General features: G+C 41.0%; 3 protein-coding genes across 4 annotated transcripts in view; 1 reads left to right on the top strand and 2 right to left on the bottom strand.

Moving 5' to 3' along the window:
• The window catches only part of LOC128439602 (sorting nexin-19), a 30,560-nt gene extending 29,319 nt beyond the window's left edge, over positions 1-1,241 (bottom strand). For both annotated transcript variants that reach the window (XM_053421946.1, XM_053421947.1), the window contains exon 1: positions 1,145-1,241. The gene's annotated coding sequence lies outside the window, so the exon portion shown is untranslated. The remainder of the gene's footprint in view (positions 1-1,144) is intronic.
• A 781-nt stretch (positions 1,242-2,022) lies between these two features.
• il4i1 (interleukin 4 induced 1) lies at positions 2,023-7,395 on the top strand. The gene is made up of 8 exons (XM_053421948.1): positions 2,023-2,067; positions 2,248-2,353; positions 3,103-3,317; positions 4,454-4,566; positions 4,928-5,129; positions 5,427-5,495; positions 5,597-5,733; positions 6,594-7,395. The coding sequence occupies exons 1-8, from the start codon at positions 2,023-2,025 to the stop codon at positions 7,360-7,362; spliced, it is 1,656 nt and encodes a 551-aa protein (XP_053277923.1). The 3' UTR covers positions 7,363-7,395.
• Positions 7,396-8,314: 919 nt separating this feature from the next.
• Positions 8,315-12,144, bottom strand: timm8b (translocase of inner mitochondrial membrane 8 homolog B (yeast)). The gene is made up of 2 exons (XM_053421950.1): positions 11,929-12,144; positions 8,315-9,050 (listed from the first exon to the last, which is right to left on the bottom strand). The coding sequence occupies exons 1-2, from the start codon at positions 12,028-12,030 to the stop codon at positions 8,883-8,885; spliced, it is 270 nt and encodes an 89-aa protein (XP_053277925.1). The 5' UTR covers positions 12,031-12,144; the 3' UTR covers positions 8,315-8,882.
• Between the last annotated feature and the right edge of the window lie 405 nt (positions 12,145-12,549).

The following is a 12,549-nucleotide window of genomic DNA, read 5'->3' as shown; positions in this document are numbered from 1 at the left end:
CATTCAGCCCTTTAGATTTAATGGAGCGGGGAAGAGAAATTCAATCCTAAGGGGTCCCTTGGATCACGCATGTTAATCAGTGGTATAAACAGAGTCATCGACCCTGTGATCAGTGATCATCCGGTACTACTTGACTAATTGTACTAACATGATTCTTGCTGTTCTGGATTTGTACCCTCATGGTTGAATGCACTTATTGCAAGTCACTTTGGATAAACGCGTCAATTCAATGACATGTAAAGTAATATGTAATGTAATAATTTACCAGATCTGTAACCATCTCATTTAACGACTGAAGTATGATAATCTATATAACTGGAGTTATGGCTGCTTCATGTCACTGCCTGTGGCAGAGATGTTGACATGTCACTATAGAAAAAGGTGTAAATAACAGCATTAAATACAAGCGACCTCCGGTTCATTTCCCTTCATAAAGCTGCGAGCATGTTTATGCTAGCAGCTAACGTCGGTATCACGATGTCTGACCAGTGTTCACTGGTTTTACTAACCTCAGCCAGTGTTCAGTTCAATCACATTTGTCACATTTGTCTTTATCCGTGATAACGAGTTCAAACAGCTTGGGGAGGTGATGAGCTAACGTTAGCTGCACACAAACTTGTTTGCTCTGCACAAAACCCGGCAGGGAAATGTGAAGTTGTTACATGACAAACATCCGCTGTTAAACCTCATGTTGTTTACTGAGGCTGTTAAAAACAACCTCTTCACATATGGCAAACAGGTTACTCCAAACCGGACAACACAATGTCCACTTCAATGTGCTATTGAGTGTAAGACCTACTCCTTTACATGAGGTTTATTAGACGAGGGTAGGGACTAGATGTCAAAGGCGCATTCGAAATATTATAGACATAATAGTTTCTTTCCCTGTCAAGTATATTCCCGAAGTGAAGACAAGACGCTGTCGACTCGTCAGAAGTCTGTGATAATGTCACGTGTTTTGTTATAATCAGCCAAAGCGCATAACAACCTTAAATTGTGTAGTTTGTGGACTAAGCCTGGTCGCATTAGAATATGACTCGATAGCTAACAGCAGCACTGTGACTCTACAGGGTGCAACGTGAGGACGCTTCACACACAGACACATTTCAACGAGAAGACCAAAAACAAGAGAACTGAGTTTCACCTGCACGAGCTGTCACAGCACGGGGGGTGGGGGGGGACGTCGAACACTGCGGTCCGCTTTGTTTACTTCCGGTATCGTGACGTACCTTCGAGCGTCGGCACGGCGCGCTCACGTGGTCCGAGTACCGCGGTCACGCCAAAGGCAGCTTGAAAAAACAATGCGCGCCTATTTGCGGGTTTACGGTACAGGTCCTTCGAGCTGCATTTCACACGAACATTTAAAATGGAATGTAATATTATATATATACATGCATGTATTTCTGAGAAAATCAAAGGGAAAGTCGGCTAAATTATCTTTAATAACTTGCTCTGAATATTATTCTCCAAAACTCTCAATCGGTTACAAATAATTTTGAAGTCCTTGTGTTTGTGTGTGTGTGGGGGTGCACCTGAAAGCTGTGCTTTTACCTGTTGGACCCAGACGGGGGGGGGGGGGGGGGGGGGGTAGTGGAACTGCTTTGTTATGGCATTACAGATGATATGACATTAAATTAAAACATCTGAAAAAATTTACTGCTGTAGAGTGTAAAACGATTCCTGGGGTGTATTGCAGCTTTAAATTTGAACGAGGCATTTTTTTCGATACCACTGGCTTTCAGGTCAGATATTGAAATGAATGAAGATGGAGGAAACGAGGTATGCAGATGACTAGTAGAAGCTCACTAATCTGATTTGTTCAGTATGATTGACTCTGGAGCCGGTGTGGGAAAATATTTCCAGACTCAGGTCTCGAGGAGCCACACAGTCCCCTCATTAAGATGACATTGTGTGCAATTTCACACATACCACGCGTCCAGGTTTTGCAGGTTGCTTTCATATAGGGGGGACGCAGCATTAGAAGTGAAGCTTTATCAAGGACTTGCTCATTTCTCCTCAGTCATGCAGAGGTTTATGATGACGTACGAGAATTTACCATTGATAAAGGTGAGTGGAATGTGGCCTGAGTGAAATCTCATTTGTCATTCACTCCTGCATTTGCTGCTCGTTTCAAATCTAATTTAATGTAGATCAGGTGGATATTCAGAGTTTATTTAGATCAGGTGGATATTCAAGTTTTACTAGTTAATCATCCACATAACTTATTCAATTCTGTGTCTTTGGTAGGTGTCATTTCCCTCTTATGGTGTCAGGAGCAGCAGCTCAGGGAACAAGTCTAGACGTTGGAGTTCCATCCTCAAGATGATCCCTCCCATGGCACTGTGTAAATTCTGTGAGTATTCCAATGTTAAGACACACCATTCATTTAATATTTACAATTGGTGCAATACTGCAATGTCTTTAGTAAAAAAATTTCAATGTGTTCAGTTTACTTTTGTGCAATAATTCATAACTGCATAGCTGATTGTATACATTTTTTGTATTTATTCATTAACAGTTTTTTGCTGCTCTTTTATTTTGCCTGCTTTTCTTGTCAAATCAGGCAATCATTTTAATGTATTGAAATAATACTAACAAGTATTATTATAATAACTTTATATGTACAGCACCTATACAGAGTGCTCGGAAAAAAAAGAAGAATGAATTAATAAATGGTATTCAGTTAGGTTCAAATTTAAGTGCCAGATCATAACATAATAAGGTCAAGACCTTAAAGGTATAGAGAAACCTAACAGTGCCAACAAAGAGCAAGCACTTTGGCATATCTGTCTAAAAACCCAATGCAGCTATTGGAATTTCATAAATTAGGAAATGTCTCTTTTGAGTCCAAGTGAAAAATCTAAATTAGCATTACAGTATAAGTGAATTATTGCAAAATGCATTAAGACCACAACATTTATGTGAAGACAGTCATTTGTCATGGGTTGTAGTTAGAGGCGAGAGACATGACCACGTTTGTCAGCTGAGCAGATTTCAGTTTGAGTGGTCAGAAGTCTGAATAGCCCCTCACTTCTCCATATTCACCTCGTGATGCTTTGAATTAATCCCCCTTGATGAATTGGTACTTTCTGTCTCCGTCAGTTCCTCTGGTTCTAGTGGGGGTTGTGGTGATTGCTGTGAGTGGGATCACTGGAGACCCTCTGAACGACTGCCTCGCAGACGGAGACTACAGTGAGCTTCTCGACATCGTGAACAAAGGTCTCCCCACCACGAAGACATCCCGTCATGTGGCAATCATCGGTGGCGGCATTGCAGGACTCACAGCTGCAAAGTATTTAGAAGATGCTGGCCATCAGGTAAAATGTGTTTATGGTGATGAAAGAATGACCCAAACTGGAAAACATTGAAATCAAACCTTGAGTCAACTTCTTGATCTATCTGTGTTTGTGTGTGTGTGTGTGTGTGTGTGTGTGTGTGTGTGTGTGGGTGTGTGTGTCTGTTTGTGTGCTTGCGTGTGTGCATGCTTGCGTTTAAACTTTAACTGTCTTCTTGTTTCACTCTTATCTTTTCTTACCTGTTCTTACCTGTTGCTTGTTTTGTTCTTACCTTTTGTGGCCTGTTACGGTGGCTTTGGATGAGCGGGTAGAGCAGTCGTCCTTTAACCAGAAGGTCGACGGTTTGATCCCAGTCTTCCACATCTGCATAAGTGTCCTTGGCCAAGATACACAGAAAAAGTGCTGCAAATGGGGGCACTGTATGAATGAATGGGTGAATGGTAACAGCCTCTACTTTAAAGCATTTTGAGTTGTCATCAAGACTAGAAAAAAAGTTTATATAAATGCAGACTATTCAGGCCGTTTAGAATCTACTCAGTGTTAATGATTTAGGAAGTTTTTAAGATAGGCCAAGTTGTCCGCAGAGGTCTCCCTTGCTTTAAAACAAACATAGCCAGAGGTTAATTCTAGTAAAAACACTAAATAACAGTTTCACATTGAAAATCTACATTTATGAAGTGTTCTATGCTGGACTCGGGACGCCCAGAAAGGCCAATCTGCTGCTAACATTTGCTCAACTTGTTTCTCTGATAACTTACAATCCAGTTGTCCAATGACTCCTTCATGCAGTGGAAATACACAAATTAAATCAATTAAGATATAAATAGTGCATTACAAAAATGTGGAATATAATCCATTTTGACTACTTTTACTTAGCTTGACCATTTAACACCATTGACAAGCAAATGAATGAAACCAATCCCTCGGTTAAAATGACATTTCAAATGACGAATGCTGGGACTTGGCAGAGGTATGCGCTCTGAACACCATTCTAGTTTGTCTGGTGCATTTTTATTGGAGAACATCAGGATATTTCTTTCTCTGGAAATGCACAGGTTGTATTTTAATGCCCATTAATTCCGTGAATCCTTGAAATGATTGTATGCTGTGTAGACGTGTAATTAACATGATGATCCTGTGTCCCCATGGACAACAAGGTGACCATAATAGAAGCGAGTGACCGTATCGGAGGACGTGTGGAGACCTTCAGGAACAGAAGAGAGGGCTGGTATGCAGAATTAGGTGCAATGAGGATCCCCAACTTTCATAAGTGAGTGTGTCACTCAAGTACAATACTTGAGTACAGTTACCACTAGGGTATTCACAACTAATTCATTCAGTAATTTTAAACTATTCCGTTAAAGTAATTGACTGCAAGGACAAAGCTTAACATGCTGCAGTAAGAATATTAAATATCATTCCAATCAAATATCAACATTAGGCCCGAGCAGCGACCGCTAGGAATCTTGTGCGTTTCTGGAAAGAAACAGGACTTCATCTGTGATTAATTGGTATCACCGCTATACACTGACTCAAAAAGTGGACATTGCTGCTGTTAGCACTGGTCATTTTAGCTCAAATTAAAAAGTCTTACATATAAAAGCTTTACATAATCAGTATATATCCCACAGGATCCTGCTCTCCTTTGTCTCCAAATTATCGATTTCCCTCAACCGCTTCATCCAAGACGACATCAACACCTACTATCTGATAAATGGAGTGCTACAGAAAACCCATGATGTGAAAAGTAACCCTGGCTTGCTGAACTATAGCCTGAGCGAAAGCGAGAGGGGGAAGTCAGCCGCTCAAATCTTCAGTGAGGCACTGTGGAAGGTTGGTTTACTTTCCTCTCAGAATAATTCATAATGTTTGCAGGTTTGTTAGAATAATCACCAACAGTATCATTGACACATTACATAAACACAACAACCAAACAACAGCCACATAAACAAACAAAAACAGCTCATCTCATTAAACTAAAGTACAAATAGAAGAGAATCAAAATAGTTCAAAACAGACATTAGGCAAAACACATTTTTATATTGTTTTTTTGCAATGAAAAGTGTTATATAAATAAAGTCTGACTGATAAAGACTGACTTCAATACCTTCTTTCTTTGAATGTGCACAGGTGAGGGATGACCTAAAGAGCTCTGGCTGCAGTGCCATGCTGGCTAAATATGATTCCTACACAGTGATGGTAAGAGTTTGTGGATTTTGAAATTGTCCCACAGGCCATAGTTTGAATTTGAATGAAAGCGTTCACCACCTGAAAAACCTTTTCCATTCGACTGCTGACAGGACTATCTGGTGAAGGAGGCCAAAGTGAGCCGTGGTGCCATGAGGATGATCGGGGACATCCTGAATGAAAACAGCCTCTTCCACTCATCGCTGCTGGAGACGCTGTACATACAGGCAGACATCAACGACAACACTGAGTGAGAAACATTCAATCGATCCGTTTTACTATGCGTCTGGCAACACACATGGAGTGCATCATTTTGCATATTGTGCACAGCATATTTTTCAATTCAACAAGCTATGATAACCAAAACTCTCCTGCCTGTAGCCTTAAGCCACATTTAATGTTAACTTTCTAAACATGTCCATATGGTGTCGCTTGTAAAATACAAGATATATCATGGGCAAAATATGCAGTCAACACCATGGCTGAGTATTTCCACCATGGAACTGCAAAGAACGAATCTACCTCATCAACCTGGAGGCTGGGGCCGTAACGACAGGGGGAAACCAAGTCACAAGAAGAACCTCAAGGAGGATGTTCATGAAGAGATTATCCAGTTAAAGAGATTTTGTAGAAAAACAAGGGACCAGATGTATGCAGGGGTGAGGCAAAAAGTAAAATAGTCAAAAATGAACTAAGCAGAAAAATGAACACACAGGTGATATACGAACGACCTACACAGACAGAAAAAAGTTATATATAAGTTATTTGACGTGTATGTTGACTTTTCATGAGTCAATGTCTGTCTGAATTACTCCGCTTGTTATTGTGTAGTGTACACTAGTTAGGTTTGTTTGAGAAGAGTCAGAGCTGCACCAGGCTGGACTCATTTGCATCTTAGATATGAGGCTTATTCAAGGAGGCAAAGATGCAGTGTTACATACAGGCCATTTTCAGGCCAGGAAGAGATATTATTCACTGAAAAAATCATCTAGATATGTAACTTTCCGGAAGACAGAGAGAATTTGAAGGGTTTATTCAATGAAACTCTCGATAAGTGAAATTTGAATGATGTATTGTGATTACGCTTTTAAAGGTGTGTCTTTGTTCCAGGTACTTTGAAGTGACTGATGGCTTCGACCATCTCCCCAGGGCTTTCCACCAGATGTTAAATTCCACAGTCCTTCTCAACTCCAAGGTCAAGCTGATCAACCAAACAAGCGGCAGCAATGTAACCGTGACCTATCAGGACCAGGGTAATTCAGGCTCTCTAACCAACCTGACAGTGGACTACGTCCTAGTTACGGCCACAGCCAAGGCCACCCTCTTCATTGACTTCCAGCCGCCTCTCTCCTGGGACAAGATGGAGGCCCTGCGCTCGATTCATTACACCAGCTCCACCAAGGTGGTGCTCAGCTTCAGGGAGCGCTTCTGGGAGAACGAGGGCATCAGAGGGGGGAAGAGCATCACAGACCGTCCCGCGCGCTTCATCTACTACCCCAGCCACAGCTTCCAGGGCACAGACGCAGGGGCCCTCCTGGCATCTTACACCTGCGCCGACGACTCCACCCTCTTCCAAGGGATGAGTGAGGAGGAGGTGATGGCAGTGGTCCTGGAGGACTTGGTTAAGATGCACGGAGAAGGAATTAGGAACCTGTGGACAGGGGGGCTGGTAAAGAAATGGGGCCTGGATCCTTACAGTCTGGGAGCCTTTGCCCTGTATATGCCCTACCAGCAGGGGCAATACGCCGGGCAATTGTTCCAGAGTGAGGGACGGGTGCACTTTGCAGGAGAACACACTGCGTTGCCTCACGGGTGGATTGAAACTGCCATGAAGTCTGCACTCAGGGCAGCGAAAAATATTAACAGCTTTACACTGTAGCTTTGTTTCTGACTTTTCTTTTTACATATGTTCGAACACATTCACTCACATTCAGAGAAATGAAAAACATCATTTTCTGGAACCTGGGAATCCTGTTTGTATTTCATCCAACACCCATACAAAAATATATATATTGAGTTAACTGAACTATTAGAAAAAGAAAAGCAGTTAATTTGATGTCATCTGGGACTTGAACGATTCATTAGCTGTCAAGATCGATCATTTCATGTTGATCGACCAATCGGTCATTTCAATGCCTGATACTTGGAAGATGGTGAAGAGCAGCATCAGAAGATAATTGTGTGTTGTTTTGAAAGGAGTTCCTGATGACTCACTCTCTCTACACCAGCCCCTATCAAGACTTTCAATTCTGTATTTTATTATTATATTATTATCATTATTATTGTTATAATTTCAGTTCAGCTGGTTTATATTTCAGGTATTTACATTTACTGATAGGCAGAAGAAAATAAAATGTCTGAATTAAGTAATTGGTTTAAATGTTATTTGTGTTTCAGGTCTGACAAAGGTGTTACAAAAGAAAACAATGTACTCAAGTATAAATGAAAAACATCCTCCTAAAGTATATTGATATAACTAGAGCACCTATTAGACCAACATTAGGCCCCAGACTAGCATTTTGTAGGGGAGTTCTCCCAGGGCCCATGTGAAGTGGTTTAGTGCTGATACATGAATATACTTATACATTCATATTAAAATATTATTGTCTGTCGCAGGTCGAGGGAAATAACACCATGAACAGACATGGGTCGTTTGGCAGGTGCCACTACTGTACATGTAGTCTTTGCCAGCTTTAACAGAAAGATTCATTTTTAACAATAACTGACAAGGCCAATATATATGTGTGTGTGTGTACATCCATTCATAATATTGCCCCCCACCCCTTTGGCCAATCAGTACGTTTTCAAACAAAGAGACAAACAGACTGATGTCATGAGGATTATTTCTTCTACTTTATTATGGTATATTTATTTTCATTTTTATTGTGTCAGGATACATTTACTTGCGCAGAGGATAATGTTTTTCAAATAAATTTGACTATGACATTGACCTTGATTGGGAGCTTTCAGTCGTTTCAAATAAATATATGATATGAGTCTGTTATTAATCAAAGCTGTCCTTGATATCCGTGTGGCCATGCTTCAATAAATTATCATCTTCACTCATTTTGCTCAGTTACATGATTTTGTCACTGGTGCGACACTAAAACAGACAAATAAAAAGAAGTCACGGAAACCAGATATTCCAAACACATGCTGGTGAATGAACTCTGCCTAGGGAAAGCTGCTCATCCCCTGTTTTTTAAGTAGACTAAGGATCACAGTGTCAGTTCACTAAGGTCACTTTACATGACTCTTTGTGGACCCTGCAAGCCCCATCATTCTAAACAGTAAGTTCAAAGAAAAAAAACATGTCCTCTTCACATTATCTTCCATCACTGTGTTGGGAAAACTTTATTTCAGTCTTAATATAGTCCTGTTGGCGTCTGGGGTCCATCATTAATGAGCGCCCTTCTGCACCATCTGTGTGAAGCGGTTGGTTATGGTCAGGGTGGTGTCGATGAATCGCTCCACGCAGCTCACCAGGCACGTCTCCGTCCTGTGGTCCAGCTTCGAGCCCGGACTCTCCACACACTTATCCCAGCAGATGTCAGTGAAACTGTGCACCTGGAATCGAGAGGAGTAGAATATAGCAGATTAACAGAAGTATGGGAATAATGATTCATGGGGATGGACAGATCACAGAAAGACATTTTAGTTGGATTATCAGTAGGTGGTTACTGACAGGATCCAAAGATAGACTGAGGATGGATATAAAAAAAGAAGAAAGAAATCATAGGTAATTAAGTAAAAAAAAAAAAAAAAAGTTTAGGTTTAAATTAAGGTGGAACAAAACCAAACATTCTTTTACTTTAGTTCTAAAAATCCAGTTACTAAGGATTTGCGAATAAGATAATGAGTAGAGGTGTTTGTCGTTAGTCTTTAAACCCCTAAAAAGCCATCACTGTTCCTAGAAATGTTCCCATCCTTGCATTTGATGGCTCACAAACAACCTTTTCAAATTGGCATTGATTGAAGAAGTTCCTTTCTCTCATGGAGGAAAGAAACCTGTGCCATAACTCTTCTGTTTCCGTTTCCTCCTCTTCTTCACTTTTTTCCAGCCGTGTTGAATATTTCTTGAGAGGTAATATCTAAAGAGAAAACTGCACTGAGGCTCTGCACCTCTGGTCCGAGTAGAAAAGGGAAACCAGCAGTGTCGTCGTCACAGCTGGCCGACGCAATGAGCAATCCATCAAGTATAACCGCAGAAAGTAAATTGTTTAAAACTTAAACAATTTTTTTAAAGGAATACCTACAAGTTTCTTGTATTAGAATGGTAATGTATTAATTTATACGTCACTCCCGACAACATAAGCCTGTACTATGTTATCAATCAGCAAACAATGTTTTGCCAATGTAAGATAACATAAGTTTGAGAACTTTATCTTCACTGGAGGGGGTCTTTGTCTCTCCATTGTGTCTTTTCCTTATGTGCTGGTCCCCCTCACTGACGACCTTGGTAATACATGTGTTTTTTAGTTTTAGTTTTTAGTGAACCGGCATTCTGATCATTGGCTGTGAGATTGTGACGACAGAGTCAAAGCTAAGTCAGCTGCAAACCTGCAGGTGTTTCTGAACAGTTGATAATATCAACTTGATATTTGTTACACATGTAATGGGACACACTGGCCAAATCCCAGTTAAGTTGGCACATTGATTGATGCCAGTGCAGCTGTGGGATGTAATGATGTCTTCCAAATATCTCTGCATGCAAATACTGAGGCTAAAAAAAAACAGCCTCTGTATTTTCTATTTCTACTATGATAATTTAGATGCTACAGAGCATAGTCTGATATGAATCATGACAACAGTATGTCCAACAACTTGTTTATAATCAAACCCAAGGTGTCACAAAGCAGTTGGTGATTGCTGTATGTCGATGTTGCAAAATGCTGTGAAAACTCCAATAGGACGTTATGATGCAATTAAGATGCATACATTGCCTACATAACGTGACTAAGGTCAGAATACTCCATTTGCCTCATTTTGATTACAGCTTATTCAAAGTATGACCTTATTCTTGTCAAGGTAAATGGTGTTAACATGACAGTGTCTTATTCAGACTTTTGTCTTAATCAGGTTAATATCAGAATATTGGTGTCGATGTTACGGTTTGAAGGAGGAGATGGACCCAGGATGCAGAGGTTATAACAAAAGGGGATTTAATATACAAAAAGGTCTTAAATAAGACAAAAACAAAACAGGAATACTAACAAAAGTTACACTGGCGACAAGGCGCACGGAGAACAAGGAACGAGGAAGCAGGAGAAGCTGGACGAAACAGCAGGAACAAACAAACCATCTCTCACGACGTGTGGAGAAAACAACGAGTACAACCCGACACCAGACAAAGGGAAACAGAGGCTTAAATACACAGCAGGAAGGCCGGGGCAATTACACCAGGTGAAACACATGAGGATTGGAGATCACAATCACAGACAGGAAGTGAGACACCGAGAAGCTGAAACAAGACAGTGAGAGCAAGGCTACAAAATAAAACAGGAAATAGAAAACACACAGACGACTGAAAATAACAAACTAAAATGACAGGACACCACAGTCGATTTAAACACCAATCATGTCCTTTGAAAGTGCTTGAATTTATATATTCAGTGCACTATTGTATATTGTTTATAAATATTATTTGTGCCAGTCTACTTGTGTCTCCCATCATTCCCTCGCTCTCCAATTGTCTCTCGCTCACTTACACAATATATTGTTTTGCTGGCCTGAGTTAGAAGACACTGTAATCTGCCATCACTGAGTTCACACACTCAAGCCTCTCTCTGTAATTTATCTCTAAACATCTAAAACATTCTTAATGCAGTAACAAACAAACCATGAGCCATGTATTTACACTGTGCCATGCTTGGTCCTTAAATTAAAGGGGCTTGGGCCTGCATCTGAAGTTGTGACAGACATTTATTCTGTAATATTCTAACCAATGCAGTGCAAAGTTATCCTTGTTGGCTAAAGATACTTGTAAATACCCCCCAAGGTACTGTGATGTTGCACACAGTTGTCATTGTGGCTGCACTTTGGATATTCTTGATTTAATTTCTAATATTGTGATAGTCCTTTATATCTATACACTGTGCTTTTGGATGTGTTTGTGTATGAATGGGGGCTGCACGGGCGCTGTCCGGTGCTGAATGTTTGTCAGCACCGGACCTGATTAAAGTAAAAGTAACTGAAACGGACTGTTTTCTAACCCTCACTAGTCCAGCTCCACCAAAGCCCGGGTACAGAACGTACCCTGTCACCGGCCATGAGGGTGTTATATCATCAAAAACAGCTAGAGTAACTTATATTGTCTCAACAGTTCCACCGCAGGAGAGAGGCTGTCAGCTCTGAGATCAGCACCGGTGTGTGATCTCACGTGTTGCGGACATGGAGGCTACAGGACCGGTTCGTGGTTTCAGGTGAGTCCAGTTATCAAACCAACCTGGGCCTGGAACTGAGCTTTCTGCTGCTCCACAGCGATCATCCGCTGCAGCTCCGACGCTTCCGCCTTCTCCGACGAGTGGAAATTATCGAAACTGTCCATGGCGTCGTTACGATGCGTAGCTAGGCAGCAGAAGGACGGTACAGGGCTCCTGGAGAAAACGTGGTGGACCGAGGTGACCTTCGATTCCTGCGGGTCGGAGCCGGCCGCAATGGCTTGTGGGTGAAAAGCACTGATCTACAAAGCATATGGAGCGGCTGTCTAAATGAACATGAACACGAACTGCGCCCCTCTGGTCAATGGATGAAAAGCAGGCGGCAGCAGGGAGCACTGACACTCTCCACCAACTGATATTACTGTAAAGTAAAGAAAAGATCACATGTCTCATGGTGTTGGAAGGAAATATGACATGGCAACGTTGGTTCTAGTCTGGAGCAGAATATCTGTATTTGTACTCCGAACAAATATACATACACAACTACTAAGTCTTTATTTGCAATGCGGACTGATGATGAAGTTCAATACAAACAGTCAATATCAATAAATACAATAATCCCACAAGCCATTTATATGAATTTTTATTTTAACATGATAAAACCCAATTTACTAATCAATGTTATG

This window comes from Pleuronectes platessa, chromosome 5 (genome assembly GCF_947347685.1).
Source record: "Pleuronectes platessa chromosome 5, fPlePla1.1, whole genome shotgun sequence".
Classification (NCBI taxonomy): domain Eukaryota; kingdom Metazoa; phylum Chordata; class Actinopteri; order Pleuronectiformes; family Pleuronectidae; genus Pleuronectes; species Pleuronectes platessa.
The sequence above is the reverse complement of the archived record's forward strand: the minus strand, read 5'-3'. Positions and strand labels throughout refer to the sequence as shown.

Coding starts and splice junctions, on each gene's coding strand:
- il4i1 (XM_053421948.1), top strand. CDS start 2,023: ATGCAGAGGTTTATGATGACGTACGAGAATTTACCATTGATAAAG. Junction 2,354..3,102: donor CATGGCACTGTGTAAATTCT/GTGAGTATTCCA, acceptor TGTCTCCGTCAG/TTCCTCTGGTTCTAGTGGGG. Junction 5,130..5,426: donor TCAGTGAGGCACTGTGGAAG/GTTGGTTTACTT, acceptor GAATGTGCACAG/GTGAGGGATGACCTAAAGAG.
- timm8b (XM_053421950.1), bottom strand. CDS start 12,030: ATGGACAGTTTCGATAATTTCCACTCGTCGGAGAAGGCGGAAGCGTCG. Junction 9,051..11,928: donor AAGCTCAGTTCCAGGCCCAG/GTTGGTTTGATA, acceptor TCTCGATTCCAG/GTGCACAGTTTCACTGACAT.